The sequence below is a fragment of the Brassica rapa genome, chromosome A06, assembly GCF_000309985.2.
Source record: "Brassica rapa cultivar Chiifu-401-42 chromosome A06, CAAS_Brap_v3.01, whole genome shotgun sequence".
In the NCBI taxonomy this organism is placed as follows: Eukaryota; Viridiplantae; Streptophyta; class Magnoliopsida; order Brassicales; family Brassicaceae; genus Brassica; species Brassica rapa.
In genome coordinates this window covers 15030204-15052632 of record NC_024800.2, presented here as the reverse complement: position 1 = coordinate 15052632, position 22429 = coordinate 15030204, and the positions used below count along the sequence as shown (strand labels likewise).

Here is a 22429-nt window from a genome sequence, read left to right as displayed (position 1 = left end):
TCCTTCATAATCCTATTTGAACCCTAAACCTAACAAGGTGAATTACTTGAGACATAGTAAAACAAGAAATAATAAAACTACATAGAATAGAATGGAGTAACAAAACTAGAGTTCCAATACAAAGTTCTGAAGGAGTCTTGGATCTTCTCTCCAAATCTACTAAAACTCTAAGTGTTGTTTGCTGTGAAAACAAAAAAGTAAGAAAGTGTGTGTTGTCTAGAACAATGACATAGCACATAAATATTAGGTTAAAAGTCGGCCAGGGGTATTTCTGTAAGTATGTCTTGAGGGTTTTAAGCCGGATGGAAACCTAGCTGGGTTTTGCGCACTTTGCTATCAATCGACGGCACAAGGTGTGCGTCGGTCGATGTTGGTCTCTGATCGTCGGCCATCAGACATGTTCGATGGTCAGCTAGGAGCTTTTTCTCATTTTCTAAAATGCATCAAAATCACCATTTTTCTCCAAAACACTCCTTAACCTGTAAATGTGTAAAAAGACTCCAATACATAATAAATAGTTCCTAAAACACATCTATACCATAGCTAAAAATGGATAAAATCTATAGTATATAATATGTGCAATCAAGCAAAGACCACCAAAAAATAATAATCTTTTGAGCTATGTATCATCAATTCTTTTTGGTAACAAATTATGTTTATAAAATATCTGATTATATTATTTTGATATGATATTAATTTAACCTGTATGAATTCTTTAATTATTGTAATTTTTTACTTTGTAAGCTACTATTAAACATTAGTTTATATATTATTATCAAAATGATGAACTATTCTGATCAAAATCATACCACCAAAAAACAAGTGAATTCCGAAATAAAAATCCTTCAGGAACCTGTCAGAAATGCTCATTCGCGACAGATTTCTGACGGAACCATCCGTCGGGCTATGTCGTAGGGAAAAAGAAAACTGTCAGGAATTCGCTAGGATGTCCTAACAAATTCTAACAAACGATTTATCTTTACATAGACTGTCGTAGTATGAAATTAGGCTAAACTTTAAATATGAAAAAATCCCCTTTAGTAGAAGTTCTCTATATTTCCTAGAAGCATTGATGGAGGGACCTGAAGCTAAGATTTTTCTAGGAAAAATGAAGGTCGACGTAGCAGGAGTAGTGACTTCTTGGCTATTATTCTCCAATATATGTGTACAAAAACAACCATAATTTAATAGTAAAAAAAGTTATACACTTTTTGTTTTATTTATAAACAACTTACGTGATATTAAAAAAATTTAATTGTGATTTTCTCGTATATTACAATTATTTATTAGTAGGTCAAATTTATAAATCGTCTTTTAAAATGTGTATAGATTGAAAAAAAAATTAGACATGTACTGGTAAAAATTCATTGTATAAACACAAAACATGGATTTATAAACAACAATGTTCCTTGAAAAATAAAGCAAAAATAAACGACTAATACGATTTTAGTCTCCTAACAAAAAAAGGGGGAAAAAGTTCTATGAGACAAAAAAAAGGAAGAAAAAGGTGGTATTCTCTTGGCCTCTTCCTAATGAACAGATAAATATGATTTTTGTCGTTAAGAATAAAAGTATCTTCATTCCTATTTATATAAACATGCTTTTTACTTTCTCTTTAAAATCTCGTCAAATCGTTATTCGTTCTATTCTTGTAACAATTTCTTTCATGTTTTCCCTGTCATCTGGATTACTTGCAATACACACAGCGCCTATCCGCAGCAATTCTACCATTTGTTGCAACGAATCAGTATTACTCGATATCTCTGGATCAATAAGTTCTTCTTCTTTATGCTGCGCCACCGAAGATTGCACCCATTCAATGATATCTGTGCCACCTTTGCCGTTGTTTAGGTACTGCGAAGGGAACTTTCCCGTCATGATCTCTAAAAGGATTACTCCGAGGCAATATACATCAGATTTTGGTGAAACCTGCTGGTTTTGAGCGAATTCCGGGGATTTAAAAGCGAATAACGCCTGCGAGGCGTTGTCAGGCTGAAGAAGTGGGAGGAATGCGTAATCACTGACCAGTGGCTCATAGGTTTCACTTAATAGAACGTTACTGGACTTTAGATTTCCATGGGGAAGTTCGTAGGACGCAAACTCTTCATGCAAGAACTGCATCCCAAGTGCGACTCCTTGTATAATCTTCAACCTTGTTGACCAAGTTAGCTCGGAATGAAAAGTCCCTCGATCTCCTGAAATTGAGAAATAGACATTCGAAATGGATCAATATTAACCTCATTTGTTTTCATTAAGAAAATCAATTTGCGTAATCTGCATAAATATCCCATGCGACAATACTGGTTAGAAATATAGTATTTTAAAAATACTAAACAAAATACGGAGGATTAACCCCATTACAGACTGTAGTTTCATGCAAAGATAGATTCTAAATCAATTGAAAAATAAAAATGTAGCAGTACCGTGCAAAACGTAGAGTAGACTGCTTTTCGGCATGTATTCCGAGACTACAAGCTTTTCTTCACGACGGTAATGATAAGCTAAAGGAGTAAGAACGTTAGGATGTCGTAGTTTCCCAAAACGTTGTAGCTCAACATCGAACGCATCACGTGACAGCTTGTTCATATCCCTGATCCGCTTTACAACCACGGATAATCCATTGGCCATGACGGCCTTATAGGCCGACCCTAGGCTACCGTTGCCTAGCACCTCGGCCGCAGCCTTCATGAGATCGGGTAAACCAAAGGAGCCTTTCTCGCTGTTTACCATTATAATGTCTCCCATGCCGCCTCCTCCTCCACTTTTCCCATGATGGGTTGAACCTTTTTTAGAGGATCCGTCCGCGTTACTTCGCTTCTTGCTCGCCTCAACAGGCTTCTTTACGGAGTCTGGCATGCGTACTTCCACGCTTTCAGTGTCACTTAGGTGGTCCTTGCTGAGCATCCTGAACTCGGGCTGCCTCTTCTTCTTCCATCTTGTTATAATTGCCACCAGGATCAAGAATATCAAAAGAAAAAGTATGACCATAAAGACGGCTTTCCCGGTGACTTCGTTAGGGTTTTTTCCTAACGCTGGTGGTTTATCATCGCAAATGATATTCAGCGGCTGTCCACAAAGCTTCTGGTTGCCTTGAAAGTTCATCTTCACAATATTTCTTTCTGCTATGCTCTTTGGGATCTCTCCCTCCAGGTTATTGTTGGAGAGGTCGAGTAATTTAAGATTCTTGTTTCCATCTGTAAGCAAAGGTATCTCACCAGAGAACTGGTTGGCTTGCAAGTGAAGCTCCTCCAGGCCCGTGAGTTGCATCAAGGATGTGGGAATATTCCCAGTGAAATCGTTGTGATCTAAAAATACGCGCTTAAGTTGTAGCATATCCTTGAAGAAATCAGCAGCGATCTCTCCAGAAAAGCTATTGTTTGACAGCAAGAGCGATCTCAGGCCATGGAGCTTGAAGAAAGGAGGGAGTGGGCCCGAAAGAAGATTATTGTCAAGCCTGATTGTCCTTAGGTTTGGGAGATCCTTTAGATCCTCGACATGGATGATCCCAGAGAGACCGAGCTTGGTAATGTGAATACCGGAGATTGTTTGACCCCTTTGGCAGTATATCCCAAACCATTTGCCATTGCAAGGATCGGTTCCAGTTCTCCATGAATTCAGGTCCCCTTTGGTTATATTCACCGAGGTTTTGAACCGCATGAGCGGCTCAGACTCGCTGACGTGTTGCAGAGACGGGGTGAAGGAGAAACAGAGGAGGCAAAGATATAGAACAGCAGTCATGGGTTAAAGAGAAGAAAAGGAGCTGCTGTTCTTTGTTGTTGTGGTTTTGCTCTTTTTGAAGAAGTTTATCACAAAGATGATGTATGGTGATGCCTCTTCGTCTATGAATGTTGTTTTGCTTGGATTTTGTTTATTGTTCAAAATGTTAGACATTGTTTTTGAGGGTTCATAAAAAAAGGGAGACATTTTTTTCTTGTCTTAGGGGAGTTAGCGAGCAAAGTTTAGCCTTCTCCTTACCAAAAATAGCTTTTTAATAATTTTCTAAATTAAAGATGGTTCTTCATTTTTAATTAAAAGGAATTTAAGATCCCAGAGACTTTCTTGGAGAATTTATTACGACCATGGGTTTCTAAAGGTTTTAACATTCGTCCCACCACAATTCTCGGGTGTCTTTTTTTAATTTTTTGTGCATCATCAGTCAGTTTATACATGATTTTTTTTTTTATCAAATATATATGAATTTTCATATGTGAATCAGTTTATATATGAATTTTTAATAACCATTTTCAGTTATAAAGTGAGGCTTTTTGCAAAATTGACCTACAACTCAAAGTCAAACACAAAACTAATCTCTTTTTTTTGGAAATTAGTTATGCCTTATTCACCCCACAAGTTCATATAATTAACGAAAATGCCATCAATTTTTTTTATTTTTTTTTTTCAAAATTGATATTTTTACTCTCACACCCTCATCATCTTCAAGTAATTACAAGATTGTCATTGTCATCAATACCCTAACCACCATGAACAACCAATTTGAAGTTCTTAATGCTCCCAAAATCGATTTACCCTTCTTCTTTCTCCATTATTATGAACTAAACACAACATCTCTCTCACTTTCTCTCCACATTAAGCTAAAAAAATCCAAGTTTTTGATTCTACATTTTTTATGGTTGATAGAGTCAAAGAAGCTAACGATTCTGGGTGGGTCACTTTCGTTTAAGATTATGTGTTCTTGTAGAAGTCTTATGTGTGCTAAGGAAGTTATCTCCCCAATTTAAAGTATGAAATCGAGTTTTTTTTCCAGATCTGTTTGTCCAGACAACTTACAGGACTTCCTAAATCCTGGACTTCATACTTACAGGACTTACATGATTTTATTCCGAGATTCTGGTCAAACCTCGTAAATCCTGGACGACTTACAAGTAAGTCGTCTGACGGACGACTGAATTGTAAGTCGTCTATGTATAATTAAATATTGAAGTTTTTTTTTCCAATTGCAAAACCAACCTATGACGACTTGATTGTAAGTCGTCTAGTTTAAAAAAATATTGATATTTTAATTTTCACGAGACGACTGAAATGTAAGTTGTCCAAGAAAGTCAAACTTCTGAAATAATCTAGTCAAATGCAAAACTAACATATGACGACTGAAATGTAAGTCGTCTATCTTTTTTGGAGTTTTTTTAAACCAAACAAAAGTTGACGACATATTTTCAGTCGTCTCAAATAACAGATTTCAAAGTCAATTGCAAAAATAACCTCTGCGTTGACCAAACGACTTATATTTTAGTCGTCTGGAATACTTAGATTGAAGTCGTCCGCGTCGACCTAAATGGACGACTTCTCTGGAAGTCTACTAGATGACTTTCGTGGATGTCGTATGTGTCAATGTTTAATAAACTTGCATTTTCTCTAAAACTATATAGACTTTTAAAAATTTTCTTGTTAATTCATGTTTCTTAATGAATATTTGGGCTACTGAATGAAATTTATAACTTAATTGGTGATATTTATGAGGTTACCAACACTCACGTTAATTAAATTTTCTAACTGATCCGAGAAGACTTCCATGGAAGTCTTCTTCGCTAGTTTTAAAGTCTTCTACGCTAGTTTTTGAATAATTTGTATTTTTAAGAGTGATAAGTAACTTCAAGATATGTAAAACTCATATTTACAAAATATGTTCTCTCCCTTAGTTTTACTAAATTTGACTAAGTTTTTCAAATAAAAAATATGATATGCCTTGACTAGTTACTATTGTTTGTTTCCATCTCTTAAGTATTATTGTTATATACACTAATGATGATTATTGTTACGAGTTGGAAGAAGGGTTAAAATACTTCTTAAAATGTTGTATCAATATGAAGCTACCAACATTCTTGTTTCTTAAGATGAGAAAAATGCCATTGGAGTTTATTATTGCATATGAGAGATCCAAAGATAAGAAAAAGGCTACTGAAATCTATTATTTCATTGATTTGTAAATGTGTAAACACATTGTTAGCACATGTATTACATCTTGGGAAACATTATTACTGATTTTACAAAAAAATTCACAACTAAAAGAGTAGACATGCAATTCACAAAACAGACTACAAACAAAACTATTATAGATCATTCTTCTACAAAGACAAGCTTGGACTCCACTTGATATGGAAGAAGACTTTGTCAGAAGACTTCCAGGAAGTCCAGACGACTTCTAGGAAGTCCAGACGCCTTCTAGGAAGTCCAGACAACTTCCAGGAAGTCCAGACGACTTCCAGGAAGTCCAGACGACTAAAATGGAAGTAGTCTAGAAGACTTCCTGTAAGTCGTCTAGTGCATTATATATTACATGACTAACAGTTAAGTCGTCTGAGAAGTCTTCCAGATCTGAAAAACCTGCATATCAAATCCAGATCTGAAAAATCTGCATATCCAAAAACATTCAAATGACTTAAAAACAGAAAAAATGAGTAGAAGATTAGATAAATATATCTTTATAGAACACACAAAAATACATATATAAAATTAATAAATCTACCTTTAAATGAGTAGAAGATGAGTACCATTAGATTAAAAACCTGCAAAAAAGATAGATTAATAAGAAAGACATGAGACAAAACTGAAAAATTCATATAAAGTTTGGTGTTTTGAAGTCAAAGAGATTAGAGTGGGTTTGGAGAGTTTTAGTTTGGAAAAAAAAGTAAGAACTTTATACAACAGGAAGTTACCAAATGAAGAAAAATCAGACATAAAAACTTACCAAAACACTCAGATCTATTATGAAAGGGAGACTTCGTCAGAAGACTTCCATGAAGTCCAGATGACTTCCAAGAAGTCCAGACGACTTCCAGGAAGTCGTCTAGTGCATTATATTTTAGACGACTAACATGTAAGTCGTCTCAGAAGTCTTCCAGATCTGAAAAACTTGCATATCAAATCCAGATCTTAAAAACCTGCATATCCAAAAACGTTCAAACGACTTAAAAACAGAGAAAATGAGTGGAAGATTAGATAAATCTACCTTTATAGAACACACAAAAATACATATCTAATATTAATAGATCTACCTTTAAATTAGTGGAAGATGAGTACCAGCTGATTAAAAACCTGCAAAAGAGATAGATTAGTAGGAAATACATGAGACAAAACTGAAAAATTCATATAAAGTTTGGTGTTTTCAAGTCAAAGAGATTAGAGAGAGGTTGAAGAGTTTTAGAATGAAGAACATTACATTTTTTTGCAGCCATTGGAGAGAGAGAGAAAATGTGTAAATTTTTCTTTATATAGGGAGACAAAAAATCTAATTAGGTTAAATATTTTTGATTCAGACGACTTACTAGATGACTTACTTGTAAGTCGTCCAGAAGACTTTAATATTTTTTGCGGAAAATTAAAATATTTTTAGTGGGAAAGTAAAATAGAAGACTTCCCAGATAACTTACATATAAGTCGTCTGGTTTAAATTATTTAAGCGGGAAAATAACTTTTTTTTTAATTTTAGGCGGGAATATTTGGACGACTTACATGTAAGTCGTCTGTTTTAATTTTTTCACCAGACGACTAAAATGTAAGTCGTCTAGACCCTAAACATAACCCCTTAACTTAATTAACTAACTAAAAACTTCATAAAATCAAATTAAACTTCAAAAGTGTTTACTATACACAAAAATAAATACGTATAAGTAAAAAATTAATTTTTCAAAAAAACATTCAAGCTTTCCAAAATCTAACCCTAAGAATACATACAATACTATAACATATGTTCCCAAACCCTAGACCAAAGAATACCATGATTTACTACCTACACTCATCTATGTTGAAAACAATTCAATTTTGTTATATTTTAATTTATATCACTTAAAACTGTTTATAATTACATGATTTTAATTTTTCGCTTATCAAAATGTTTTTAAAAAAATTTATAAATTATTTTTAAGATCAGCTACACCAGAAGACTTATTTTGAAGTTGTCCAGACGACTTCCAACATCTCAGACGACTCAGACGACTTACTAGGGCTATATTCATAAAAATATCTTATGTTTTTTTGTTTGGTCACAAGGAGCTGAGCTGTAATTTCACAAGGCTTTTAGGTTAGTTTTGCATTTGATTCAAGTTTGGGTATATGATTGAGGTTAAAATCAAGTTGTGGGTTAGTTTTGGCAAAAACTCCTATAAAGTGCAACAATTTTAAGTATTTCCGTACTAGCACTTCAAGCTGTAAGATAAAAGCGTGGAGATACTTTCACAGCTCGAGCCCGAAAATCTGGTTCTGATTTCATACGGTGACATCATGATTCTCTTGCTTATAACTTATAGGAAGTTCGGTGCGATTTTATAAAGATTTTATGGAAAATTTCAAATAAAATTACCCTACCTAAACACTAAATACAATAGAACCTCTATAAATTAAAACTTGATAAATTAATAATCTCTATAAATTAATAAATTTCGCTGGTCCCAACTTAGACCGTTTCAAAATTTGACACAAATCAATAAAATAATAAGATAATATTTTTAGAAAATTCTATGTAAATATATGGTCCCATTAAAATTATAAATTTATAATCTATATGTATACCTATTTTATATAAGTAAGAACAATAATTTTATGGCTTGTTTTATATTCACAATGGAATTATCTTTATATTTTCTTAACACTTAATTTATTTTGATGAGATTTTGTAATATTCTATCTAAAACAACATTTCAATTCTATGCAATATATATTATATACACCGAATAAAATAATAAAATTAATATGAATGTCAAATTTCAAAAAATAATAATTAAAATAAATATGTTTCTTATCTTAAAATAAATATATCTTAAAATAAGAAATCTAAGTAAGGAAAATTTTTTAAATTAATAAAATTTTAAAGTCCCAACAATATTAATTTATAGAGGTTTTAAAGTATACAAGAACCTACTGACATAAATTCAAAACACTATGGCGAATTCAAGTGAAAGTGTTGCAAACTTGCAATACTCAACTCTTGTTGGAGAATCACTAGTGTTTTTTTTTTCTAACACTAGAATTATATTAACTGCAAGGGAAATTACATGGTGGAATGCATTTGTAGAACCCAGAGCCAGCAAGAACAAGTTCTCCTGGATAAAACACCTCTAAGAAAGGGAGACTAAAACAACAACAACATAAGGGAACTGAATCAAAACCTAAGATACAGAAATCAGATCAGATAAACATATAACACCTTATGACAAGGTGAAGACAATGGAAAGATGGATTTGATTGAGCTTAAACCAAGAACACACAAGAACTCATTATATTGCTCCATACATCGAAAGGAGCCACGAGCAAGACATGCATCAAACAATCCATGGAAGACAAGGTAAGAACCTGATTTGACCAAACGACTTCCAACGACTAAGGGTAAAAGAGCCAAAGCTCCAAATCCACTGAATGAAGCTGGTATAATGAAGACGGAAGAAACTTTCACAACCGCAATTAAACCGTTTCTATCAATATCAAGGATAAGCACTCCATCTAGACCCGAACGCTTCACCACCCAAGGCGAGACAAGGCAAACCGCATAAAAATTCAGAAAAGAGGAGAGCGGAGCTTGAGCTGCAAGACCAAAGACGGCATATAAGCTGACCACAACCAGGGACTAGAAGGATCCCCACATGCATGCATCCAAATTAAGAGCCAAATCCAAGTAAGACTTTTAGATCTATCGATCTAATCAAGATCTGAAACTAACAACCCAGGTTTTGATAACAAAAAACTGAAGAGAGCAAAGGAAAGGAAAGAAGAAATTAAAACAACATAAACCAAACTGACGCCGTGGGTATGGTAGCCCACCGATGTCGGTTGGAGAATAGAGACTGGAAGAAGAAAGCTTATCCGCTTTAGAGAAAAAGAAGAGTAAACTTTATCTTAACAGCCGCGACGAATAAACATGAGGGTTTCTTATACTAAAATATTATTTTTAAATATTGAAAAGGTAAGATTTGAGTAATTATGATTAAATGACTTTTAATAATATGAAATACATAATTGTAACCTTCAAATCCATACTATAAAAAAACCCACAAAATTACATAGATAAAACCAGAATCTTTCAAAGTCCACAAATGTAACTTTCAAAATTTACAAAATTATCCAATATCCTCTTATTATTAAAGGAGAGGCAAAATAAAAAAGTAATCTTAAATTTGTATTTTATTTACATCTATGTCATTTTGCTTAGGTGTCAACTTATCAGCACTTTTCAAATCCCTTTTTAATCTACCCTTTAGTACGTAGAATAATTACAAGGTAATGCCATTGGACTGATGTCAATACATCATTATAATTTTGGCGACAAATATTTTTTTTATGGTTTGGAACTCTTTTACTGTGAGTTCTTCAATACATGATTATAATCAGTTTTCTGTCTCTTCCCTCTAATCTCAAGTAAGGAAAAACGAAGAAGAGATTTCGAGGAAAAAAACTCTTATCTTAAGTAAAGATGTTGCACGACAAGTAGGAAGAAACGAAGAGGGGATTCTGACAAAAGAATCTTGATTCCTCCGTGTGTAGCTTTCTCATCGACAAGCTTCTATTGGGTTGAAAGCTCAGAGCGCATTCTGGGTTTTAGAAGAAGCTCTTTCGATGGGTCAGGAGATTCATCCTGATTTTAGCTTCTCTTACCTTCTCTAACGTCTGATGAGTATTCCAATTATGCTCATAAACTGTTCGTTAATTTGCACCAGAAAGGTATATATCTCATTTCTCTTTGCTTTGGGTGTATATAGGAAGCTTTTGAAGAAGTTCTGAAACAAATCAGCTTCTGAGACTTGTGGGTGAGGTTAAAAAGTCTAACTTTGCTTGACAAAAAAATAATAAACAGTCTTAACTTTAGCATCAAACGGATCCATTATTGCACTGTTGATTCTCGATGGTCTTTGTAAATCTTCCAGAGAAATGGATGCTTTCAACAGTTTGGGAGAGCTAAATACCATAGATTGCAAACTGAATTTTATGGACTACAGAATCATAGCTGAAGCAGTTGTAGTAACTGAGAATCTGTATGAGAGACAGGTTATCTTAAAGAAAGAGAGAAGCTTGGAGTAGCACCCAGGAGAAGTGATTACAGAGATTTCCTCTTGGATTTGATATCTGCTAAACGTTTAGCGTAGGCTAAAGAAGAGAAAGCTTGGGCAATTTATTTATTTTCTTCAATTGATATTTTGTTCTTCATATCAAGAACTGTAGATGGTAGATTCGACCATCTCTAAAGGCCCAAAAGACCGATGGCCTAGCCCATATGAAGCAGAACGACGACTCGGAGCGAAGCCTCAAACGGTCTAGCCCCGAGGGAATGAGTCGGCATAACGATGTGGGCTTCTCGGCCCAGCGAGTTAAAAGCCCATTACGACGACGCAAATTAGGTCACGGGAGAGCGTGAGGTCAGCTATAAAAGGGAGAGGAAAGGCAACGAAGAGAGGATCCGAAATCACTAATACACACTGAGACGACTAGATTAGGGTTTTTACCTTTGTTGCTTCGTCTTGTTGTAATCTCTCCAGAAACGCCTTCGAGGCTCCGGCACCCTTCTCTTTACGCATTTCCTTTCCTTGTAACCTACGAAACACTCTCCTGACCATTAATAAGACGTCTTTGCTTAAAACCACCTTAAAACTGAACGTTCTCTCGTTCCGTACCGTTTCCCGTTGAAAAAGTTGGCGCCCACCGTGGGGCAGCTAGCAAAGTAGCGTCGACATAATGGCGACGAGTAACGACGGCTCTTCCTCTGGAGAAGACCGTGAAGCAGTCGAAGTAACGCCGGCGTCCTTCCCCGTGACTCCGACACCACTCCAACCCGCTTCAATAGAGACGATAATGGCACGTCTTGCGCAACAAGACGCAGCCCAGAAAGCAACGACCGACCAAATCGCGGCGCTCGCGAAGATTTTAGCCCCCCTCACCGCAAACGTGGAAGCCTCGACGGTGCAATACCGAAGACATCTGTTTAGCACAGAAAGAGCGACCGAAGCAGCACCAACACAAACGACTAACCAGGATGTCGCCGTTAACGACGTCGCTCAAACTCCCACAACTCTTGACGTGCAGACGATAAACAAGCTCGCCGCGTTGAAACAGTCGGTACTGGATATAAGCTCCAAGATTCATCACGTCACCACATCCGCACCTCAGATCGAGCGAGTCCTAGCAGAATCTCTCCGAACGCCGTTCACCGAAAAGATAACGAAGGTCCGCCTCCGGAAGATGGAAAAGCTCCGTCTCCCAACCTTCGACGGTGTATCCGACCCTTCTGCTCACGTCACATCCTTCAACATTGCGATGCGACGCGCAAATCTTTCTGACGAGGAAAAAGACGCCGGCTTTTGTCAACTTTTCGTCGAAACCCTAGAAGGTATTGCTCTTAACTGGTTTACCGGCCTTCAGGAGGACTCCGTTGATAGTTTTCACGACCTCTCAACGGCCTTCCTCAAAAACTACATCATGTTCACTCGCCAAGAAGCCACCGCAACAGATCTTTGGAACCTCAACCACGCGAACGGGCAGAGCTTAAGGGATTTTATGGAAAAGTTCAAATCCATCGTCTCGAAAGTCGACGTGCCAGACCACATAGCTGTGGAGTCATTGATGAACACTCTCCATATCAAGTCGCCTTTTCGCGCTGATCTTTATCGACATCCAACGAGGTCAGTGCCGGATGCCATAGCTCGTTCCAACAATTTCATTTGGATGGAGGAAGACACCAGAGCCAAGGTAGCCAGAGAAACGGCAAGGAAACAGACTCCTGCCCGGACAAACGGCACTCGTCAAGAACCACGCCAACATTCAGCAGGAGGCAAGCCTAACCAGAAGAAAGGCTACATGAACGCTATAGACGACGGCGAACCGTCGGGATCTGCCACTACAGTGCGCGAAAAGGGGTGGAATCATTGGGACCGAGATACCAATCAGAAGAAATCCAGTTCCCCCGAACCAACAGGCTCAACTGCAGGCGAACCAAGTAAGTGGTGTTCTTATCACGAGGTCAAATCACATGATACGAGGGATGGCAAGGTCTTATATGGACATTTTCTCAAATCCATCGAAAGCGGGAAGATTGAAATCGAATCTCCACAGAAGCCAAAAAACAATAAGAGCTGGAGCAAGAACAAAGAAAAGAAGACACAGAAATCTCAAGAAAAAGCCCTTCAGATAGGAGAAAGAACCAGTCCTGAAAGACCCGCGGTCAACAATCTCAACCTCGAAGGTGAATCAACCGATGATGAACCACCTAAAAACAGACGACGAGTAGAAGTAATCCTCTCTCAACAGGCTGATTCCTCCGATGACGAAGTACCGTCACAAAAACGAGAACTACGCGAAGAGTTGAATAATAAAATGCAGTCTAAGGATCTGCGGACATTCTTGAAGCGAATAACAGATCTTCGGATATCACTTGACGAGTCTAAAGCGAAGAAGACTGCACGTGACAGTACGACCGCAAACCCTCGAATCTTACCCGCAGATCTACGTGACCATCTCAACTCTAAAGTGGAAGATCTACGCACCAAGCTCAGTCAGACCAAGCGACAAGATTTGCGACCATGCCTCGAAGCCAAGCGACAAGCGCAACAGGAGCTGTTGAAGGCTACGAACTTCCCCCACCTCAACGTCATAATGGGTGGATTACCTCCTTGCGGGAACTCGGTGAGAGCAGTTAAAGATTACAGACGACAAGCCATCACTTGTGCAAAAGTGGACCTCGCAAGTAGAAACCGACTACCAAATCTCTTTCTCGGCGGTCGACACTCGTGGAGTTAGTATGCCGCACAACGATCTGTTGCTCATTGACATTGGAATTGATGAATGTCAGGTTACAAAGGTCCTCATCGATACTGGCAGTTCGGTCGACCTTATCTTTCGGGACACACTTGACAAAATGGGGATTGACCTACGCGACATGAAGCCTTCTTCGCGTACTCTCACGGGGTTTAACGGTTCTTCCGAACAGATGATCGGCACAATACATCTCCCAATCTACGCAGGCGACGTAACCCGCACAGTTAAGTTCTCCGTTGTCCGGGCTAAGGCACCGTATAACACCATCCTTGGAACACCATGGCTACACTCAATGAAGGCCATTCCCTCTACTTATCATCAGTGCGTCAAATTTCCTGGAAAAGATAGCGCAATACGGACAATCCGCGGAGATCAACGGGCTGCGAGAGAGCTGCTTATTGCCGCGGTCAAGTTACAACAGTCAACCTCCCATGTCAGCGCGGTCAACAAACCAATTCATAAAATCTATCCTCAAAAGGAAGAAATTCGCGAAGTACCCATCGACGAAGCCGACATATCAAAGATCGCACGCATAGGCGCCTATCTCTCTGATGAAATGCAGTCGCAGATCATCTCTTTCCTTAAAGAAAACGCTTCAACATTCGCATGGGAAACTTCTGATATGAAAGGGATAGATCCTGCGGTAACATCCCACGAACTGAACGTTGACCCAACGTACAAACCCATCCGGCAGAAGAGGCGTAAGCTCGGACCCGAACGGTCTAAGGCAGTAAATGAAGAAGTTGATAGGTTGCTCGACGCCGGATTCATAACCGAAGTACGATACCCGGAATGGTTAGCTAATCCTGTCGTCGTCAAGAAGAAAAACGGGAAGTGGCGCATCTGTGTCGACTTCACGGATTTGAACAAGGCATGTCCAAAAGACAGCTATCCCCTCCCGCATATCGATCGCTTGGTCGAGTCAACCGCCGGTAACGAACTGCTGACTTTCATGGACGCCTTCTCGGGGTATAACCAAATCATGATGCATGAGCACGATCGCGAGAAGACAGCATTCATAACAGATAGAGGGACGTACTGCTACAAGGTCATGCCTTTTGGCTTGAAGAACGCAGGAGCAACCTACCAGCGCTTGGTCAATAAAATGTTCGCCGATAAACTTGGCAACACAATGGAGGTTTACATTGATGACATGCTGGTCAAATCGCTGCATGCCAAGGATCATCTGGACCATTTGCGAGATTGCTTCAAGACGTTAAACGCGTACGGTATGAAGCTCAATCCAGCGAAGTGCACCTTCGGCGTCACGTCAGGAGAATTCTTAGGGTACATTGTTACTCAGCGAGGCATCGAAGCAAACCCGAAGCAAATAAAAACAATCCTCGATCTCCCGAGTCCGAAGAACACCCGCGAGGTTCAGCGTCTAACCGGAAGGATCGCAGCACTTAACAGGTTTATCTCACGATCGACAGACAAATGCCTCCCGTTCTACGAACTCCTGCGAGGAAATAAACGTTTTGCATGGGACGAAAGATGCGAAGAAGCGTTCAATCAACTTAAGCACTACCTCACGACGCCTCCGGTTCTGTCAAAACCCAAAGGTTGGGATACCCTATCTTTTTATATTGCCGTAACCTCTTCGGCAGTGAGCAGCGTCCTTATACGAGAAGACCGAAGCGAACAGAAGCCCATTGTCTACATAAGTAAGCGAATGACATAACCAGAGACGAGGTACCCAACCTTAGAAAAGATGGCTCTTGCTGTTATCACCTCGGCAAGGAAACTCAGACCCTATTTCCAGTCGCATACTATCGAGGTCCTCTCCAACCAGCCCCTACGAACGGTAATGGAAAACACCAATCAATCAGGAAGGTTGACCAAATGGGCAGTAGAGCTGAGTGAACACGACATCGTATACAAGAATCGAACAGCAGCTAAGTCGCAAGTTCTCGCTGATTTCTTAATCGAGCTGACACCAGAGTTAGAACAAGATCTCACACTCCCTAGTCTGAATTGGATACTGCACGTAGACGGATCATCTACGAACAAAGGTTCCGGGGCAGGCGTACAGGTCCAGTCCCCAACAGGTGAGCTAATCCGACAGTCGTTCAGTTTTGGCTTCGCCGCGTCCAACAGTGAAGCCGAATACGAGTCCCTCATTGCAGGCCTTCGTCTTGCAAAGGCAGTAAAGGATAAACGAGTCAGCGCATATTGTGACTCCCAACTCGTGGTAAGTCAGTTTCTCAGAGAATATGATGTCAAAAATGAGAGGATGGACGCCTACTTAACGCTCGTTAAAGATCTTACGCAAGATTTTGAGTTCTTTGAGATCACAAAGGTTCCCCGCGGAGAGAACGTGTGTGCAGATGCCCTCGCAGCCCTCGGAAGTAGACGACACGATCAAGTGAAAAGGACAATACCGATACACAGGATCGAGAAGTCAAGCATCAGCTCGGAGACGGAACAACTCCCCGTAGTAGCATATATTACTGACGACATGGACATCGATGAAGAGGAATCTCGCGCAACAGAGGAGCTACTCAACGACTGGCGAACAGAATTCATTGAGTACCTATCCAACGGAGTGTTACCCACTGAGAAATGGGAAGCACGACGACTCAAACGACGAAGTGCACATTATGTCGTTCTGGATGGGGCGCTCCATCGATGGACCGCAACAAAGGTACTCCTTAGGTGTATCTCTGGAGATGAGACGAGACTAGTCATGGCTGAAACACATGAAGGGGCTGCAGGAAACCATTCAGGAGGACGAGCTCTCGCTTTGAAGGTGATAAGCCTGGGCTTCTACTGGCCAACTATGAACGCAGACTGCGAATCTTACGCCAAGAAATGCGACAAGTGCCAACGACACGCCTCGACCATCCATAGTCCGACGGAGTTATTGCATAACTTAACGGCGCCATACCCCTTCATGTGATGGGGAATGGATATCGTCGGGCCAATGCCGAGCTCTCGACAGAAAAGGTTCATCCTGGTCTTAACGGATTACTTCACTAAATGGGTGGAAGCAGAAGCATATGCTAGCATTACCGACAAGGAAGTGCAGAAGTTCGTTTGGAAAAACATCATCTGCAGACACGGACTCCCTTATGAGATAATCACGGATAATGGGTCCCAATTCATCTCCCACAACTTCAAGGAGTTCTGCGACAGATGGAGGATTCGACTCAACATGTCCACACCAAGGAACCCGCAAAGCAACGGTCAAGCCGAGTCAACAAACAAGACGATCATCGACGGACTCAAGAAGCGACTCGACTTGAAAAAAGGATGCTGGGCCGACGAACTGGACGGAGTCCTTTGGTCCCATAGAACGACAACCCGCAGAGCAACAAAAGCTACTCCCTTCTCGATGGCCTATGGAGTCGAAGCAATGGCCCCTGCTGAAGTAAACGTGACGAGTCTACGTCGTTCCAAAATGCCGCATAATGTGGAGCTTAATCAAGCCATGCTCCTTGACGCTTTGGACGACATCGAGGAGAGACGCGACCAAGCACTGCTTCGTATTCAGAACTACCAGCACTAGATCGAAAGCTACTACAACAAGAAGGTTAAGTCGCGCCCCCTCGAATTAGGAAATCTGGTCCTGCAAAAGGTGTTCGAAAACACCAAAGAATGGAAGGCTGGGAAGCTTGGTGCAAACTAGGAAGGACCTTACAAAATCATCGAGGTCGTAAAGCCCGGCGTCTATCGTCTCGAGACTTCGACGGGCGAAGCGGTACCAAGAGCTTGGAACTCGAAGCATCTCCGTTTCTTCCATAACTAAAGGAAGACGCGACTAAAAAAAAAACCCGAGTAAATGAGCTCTCAGCCACTTTTACTCGGACCGAGTGAATGCGCTCCCGGCCACTTTTACTCGGACCGAGTGAATGCGCTCCCGGCCACTTTCACTCGGAAAACAAAGAACTACGAATGGCTTGATCCTCTCCAAAGGAGGTACGTAGGCAGCCTTAACAGGTCCAGCTATAACAAAACAAAACCAAACACTTCCCCGAGGAAACACATTTCCCCGAGATATCGTACAATTCATGCGATACCTACGTGAGCTCGCTCAGGCGTCTCAAAACACATGTACCGGTACTCGCACCCCACAGTCGAGCGCGTCCTTTATCAGACACATACTCACGGGAATCTGGTCGTATCACAGTATCAAACCGATACTCCCAAAATGATGACTCTTATCCATCTCATGATTCGCTAAGAAAGGTTTGGCCAACCAAAAACTTAGGAATTACTTTGAGAACGGGTTAAAGAACCGTCACCATTAAAAATGTTCTAAGACCTAGAGTTACCCAAATTCGACTTCTATCTAATCAATATAGATAAAGACATCGAGCGAAGGAACTTGAAAGCAGTCAAACGAACATTCGATTAAGAAACAACGGTTTATCAGCTTGCACGAGACAACGTAAAAAGTAAACTATGAACTTTGTCTCGGTACAAAGCAAATCAAGCACTTTCCAAGCATTGACTAGTAAGACGACTACCGGGTTTTCCTAAAAAAGTCAGCACGAAGTTTATGCCTTCTCGCAACCTCAAGATATATCGAAGAAACGAAAATTGATGCGAGAATGGAAACAAGTGCATAATAAAAGATAAAGTCTTAAGCAAAAGGCCACAATGGGTCAAGTCATAAACATCAAAGCAACAAAAGGAAAAAGATAAGACAACAGAGTTATTCTCCTGGGTTTTCGATCTGCTCCTGCACGAGGCTTCCACCGTCGAGAGACGGCTCAGAAAGATCAGCATGCACCAACTGACTCGCATTAGCATCCTCGCTCCGAGTCGACGCTCCATCTTCATTAACCTCAGGCTGGCTCTCCGAAAGGCGAGTCACGGGATCAGTCGTCTCCCCAATAGGTTCCTTGCTAACCTCCTCGCCGACATCGTTGTCCGACTTGTCGCCCTGGTTGCCTTCAGGGTTCGAGGCAGAAGAATCGGAAATGTCAAGAACCTCTTTATCGACTGCGCCCTCAGCAGGTTTGGATCCTTGGCAAGCAACATCAGAAGAGCGAGCCGGCGCGTCAGTTCTCAATGATTCTTCCCCCTCGGAATGAGACGGAGCAGTCGAGGCTGCAGAAGGATTAGCGGAACTCCGGAGTACCGAGGCAGCCTGCGGATCAATCAAGTCAGCGTTGGATCCATGCGGATCAAGACCCACGAAGGCTCGCATATCGACAAACTGGTAATCAAGCCGAAGTGGGGAGAGAGCCAAGTCGCCCGCAGGAATCTCGCCCGGGTTGAGCTTCGTGGCTTCTTCTTCGAACTGCTTCTCGCGGGCGACGAACATATCGATGGTCTCCTGCGGAATGTCGCGACCGCCGGCCCTTAGAGCCTCGAGACAGTTCTTAGTCCCAAACGCTTGACTCTGAAGTAACTGCGCCGTGTCGAAAGGCCCGTAGCGAGTCCACCATTCGCGCAAGTTGGCAAAATGCTTGTTGGATTTCGCGATCATTTCGGTCTCAACCCTCACCCTCTCTTTCGTGACCTCGTAAACACGCGAATCCCTAAGACGGTCCAACTCTTTCTTATACTGCGCAGTCTTCACCCCCAAATCCTCCATAAGCTCCCCCTTTCGACGCTCCAAAATTTCAATAGAGGAGCGAGCAACGGAAAGCTCCTCCTCGGCTGCGTCAGCTCGTTTCTGGTGGGCCTTCCTCCGAGCGACCGCACGATCTCGCTTCACCGCCATCCTCTCGAACTTCTCTTGCCATTCCGCCCTTCTACGACGGAGAAGTCTACTCTTGCGCAAGACTTTCTTCTTCAGCTCTTCAGACTCGGCAAGAGCTTCTTTCAGCGCAGAGTCATATTTCTCGATGACAAAGTTCGAGACTCCATCGCTCTACGAGACACAGAACCAGAACATTTGAGTAAGGAGAAAGAAAAACAGATAATGCGGAAAAGAAGATGAAAGAATCTGATGAAATACTTACCAACAGTTTAGTGCAAGCAGAGTCGATATACTCGTCCTTAAAAATCAAGTCAGCAACCGGCGGGAAAGGTTTTGGACCGCATTTGATCTGACTGACTAGCTCTGTACATCGCTGCGGAGAGTAGATAAGCGGAGTCGGTCCATCATAGTCGAACAAAACACGATCTGGAAAGTCGACCCTCGGGGTCTTCCTAACAGCCGGAACGCCGCCAGACGATGAACCGGGAACCGACGCCTCGCGACTCGGCGAAGCAACAGATGGAGCTTGGCGACCGATCATTCCTTGACCATCTGAACGCTTCGACTTCTTCCTTTGTAGCGGAGCTTCGGGAGAGATGTTCTGAGGATCATCCGCTAAGGCCAAGTTGGGAGAACCCTCGTCGACCAGAGGAAGTAAAACAGAAGGGCGAGCCGCCTCGACTTCTCGGCTCTCAATATCCCCTTCCGAAGGCAGTTGCTTCCTTTCCTTCTTCTTGCTTGAAGACGGCTCCGCAACCTCCGGGTCGTCGCCTTCCTCCGGAAGAGCTTCGAGACCATCCCCAACGGAAGGTGCGTCGCGAGACCTCTTTTTGCTCTTTTTCTTGGGAGCAACAACAGCAGCGACAGACGAGGAGTCGTGATGGCCAAGGCTCGCAGGATTCACGTCGCTAGCCACCAACGGATTGGAAGACGATGGTGGCTCGGTCGGGGTCAAACCGAGTTCCATCGCCATTACAGCACTCAAGTCGGGGAGTCCTTTCATTCTTCTCGACGCGTTGATTCTCTCTTGTTCTTCCCGAGAAAAAAGCGAAATCCGTCTCTTGCTTTTGTTAACTGAAGGAAGGAGGCTCGAGTCCCAGTCCCCTACAAAGAGCACATAGAAGGATCAAGTTCGTCAATTAAAGAGAAAACGGTCAATCTTAAAATGGGGGAAGGAAAGAGGAAAGCTTACTTCTAGAAATACGGTCAATAGAGCGGCGGACCCTCTCCCAAGAAATATTCCCCCAATTTTCTTGAGCAAGTCTCGCTACAGCACGTGCGCTCGAAAGAAAGTCTTCCGGATAATCGCGAGAAGTCGGATGGTCGGCTGCGTAAGAAAAATACACAAAGCAGAAAACAATTAGTATATGAAGAAACGATACAGGCAAACGAAGATGATCTACCAAGCAAAGTGTTCCATAAGACACGGTAGTGTTCATCTGGCGGGTCTTCGAAGGCGGAGTCATCGCACTTTATAAAGAAGTACGATCTCTGCCAATCTGCCGTCTTGTTGGGATGCTTCCCAATCACGTTGTAGCTTGGACGCATCTTGATCGACAGAAGCCCGTCATCTAACGAGCTGATGGATGTCAGCTCCTCAAAGGCACGGACACTCAGCGAGACATCGATTTCAGCAGCCATAATCATTTGAGAAACCGCAATGCGCCACGAACCGTTCAAAAACTGACTGATCGCTGCATTGCGACGCCTCGCATACGACGTAACCAGGCGAGGTATGGGAAACCAAAGCTTTGTCTCGTCTCGGAAATAGGATTCGTAGACGCATTGGTATCCGATTGGTGGCGACCAAGGCCTTTGACTCTCTGAGGGAATCAAGAAGGTTATCCCGAGCCCGTGATGCTCCCTCAGAAGTTTCTTCACGCTGTTAGGAGTCGATCGAGTCTTCTCGACATTCTCCCAAGCTTGACCACTAACATCAGGAGAGCGCAGGAACTCGGGAGATATCTCTGGAAGCTCCTCAAAGATGCCCCCGGGGTAGTAACAAGTCGGCATAAATTTAACAGGAGGAGTTTTATCCCCTGCGCCCCCGAACCGTCTCTCTCGCAAGCCTGTGGCTCGTCTCGATCTCCTCTTACTTCCTGTCGGTATGAACGCGCAGACTCGGAAATTAAGATCCGCTGAGATAAGTCCAGATTCCAGGTGTCCATCATCGCTTCGTGATGAATCCTGTCGAATTCTTCGAGCGGTACCTCGCTCACACCTCTCGATGGGCTGGAAACGGTTGCGACTTCTTTCCCTTTTTGTTTACAAGACAACCTCCCGCCAGACGACATATAACTATCTATGTTACAACAACAAACCTAGAGAGAGAAGTGAGGAAGAAGAGAGAGAAAGTACCTGAGGCGTGCAGAGAAGAATGAAGGGAATGAGAAGAGAGCAAGTATTTATAGGGAAGGATGGACGCCTCCCCGAGGCGTCATCATTAAACCTACGTGGGCCTACGTGGGCCTGGGAATAGTCACCTAGCCACCGAAGGGATCGAGGCGTCGCTTCGACTTCCCGCAATAACCGGCTCAGGACCGACCAGAACCAACGGTTAGAAAAATCCGACTAGACCGAAACCGGTTCGGTTAACATTCTGTTAAACCGGTCGACACAATACTGAGTATCTGACGGTATCTCGCCACACCCGGTTCAGAGACCTTCCGACGAAACGATCTATCTGTCTTCCCGAACCTAAAATTTCTTAAAATTCATCAAATCGAATAGGATCTTCGTCTCGATGAACTGGGGGGACTTACTGTAGATGGTAGATTCGACCATCTCTAAAGGCCCAAAAGACAGATGGCCTAGCCCATATGAAGCAGAACGAAGACTCGGAGCGAAGCCTCGAACGGTCTAGCCCCGAGGGAATGAGTCGGCATAACGATGTGGGCTTCTCGGCCCAGCGAGTTAAAAGCCCATTACGACGACGCAAATTAGGTCACGGGAGAGCGTGAGGTCAGCTATAAAAGGGAGAGGAAAGACAACGAAGAGAGGATCCGAAATCACTAATACACACTG

General features: G+C 41.8%; 3 protein-coding genes across 3 annotated transcripts; 1 reads left to right on the top strand and 2 right to left on the bottom strand.

Moving 5' to 3' along the window:
• Positions 1-1626: 1626 nt before the first annotated feature.
• Positions 1627-3738, bottom strand: LOC103841595 (pollen receptor-like kinase 3). The gene is made up of 2 exons (XM_009118150.3): positions 2424-3738; positions 1627-2195 (listed from the first exon to the last, which is right to left on the bottom strand). Exons 1-2 carry the CDS (start codon positions 3736-3738, stop codon positions 1627-1629), a joined length of 1884 nt encoding a protein of 627 aa, XP_009116398.2.
• Positions 3739-15463: 11725 nt separating this feature from the next.
• Positions 15464-16651, top strand: LOC117126096. The gene has a single exon (XM_033273485.1). It carries the CDS (start codon positions 15464-15466, stop codon positions 16649-16651), a length of 1188 nt encoding a protein of 395 aa, XP_033129376.1.
• A 1758-nt stretch (positions 16652-18409) lies between these two features.
• Positions 18410-21418, bottom strand: LOC103841566 (meiosis-specific protein ASY2-like). Its single transcript, XM_009118121.1, has 4 exons — positions 20788-21418; positions 20598-20732; positions 19668-20509; positions 18410-19576 (listed from the first exon to the last, which is right to left on the bottom strand). The coding sequence occupies exons 1-4, from the start codon at positions 21416-21418 to the stop codon at positions 18410-18412; spliced, it is 2775 nt and encodes a 924-aa protein (XP_009116369.1).
• Between the last annotated feature and the right edge of the window lie 1011 nt (positions 21419-22429).

Excerpts from the sequence above, each read along its gene's own strand:
- LOC103841595 (XM_009118150.3), bottom strand. The coding sequence starts at position 3,738 with ATGACTGCTGTTCTATATCTTTGCCTCCTCTGTTTCTCCTTCACCCCG. Across the intron at positions 2,196-2,423 it reads TCTACTCTACGTTTTGCACG|GAGATCGAGGGACTTTTCAT; the intron begins GTACTGCTACAT and ends TCTCAATTTCAG.
- LOC117126096 (XM_033273485.1), top strand. The coding sequence starts at position 15,464 with ATGGCTCTTGCTGTTATCACCTCGGCAAGGAAACTCAGACCCTATTTC.
- LOC103841566 (XM_009118121.1), bottom strand. The coding sequence starts at position 21,418 with ATGCCGACTTGTTACTACCCCGGGGGCATCTTTGAGGAGCTTCCAGAG. Across the intron at positions 20,510-20,597 it reads TATTGACCGTATTTCTAGAA|GGGACTGGGACTCGAGCCTC; the intron begins GTAAGCTTTCCT and ends TGCTCTTTGTAG. Across the intron at positions 19,577-19,667 it reads CTGCTTGCACTAAACTGTTG|AGCGATGGAGTCTCGAACTT; the intron begins GTAAGTATTTCA and ends TGTGTCTCGTAG.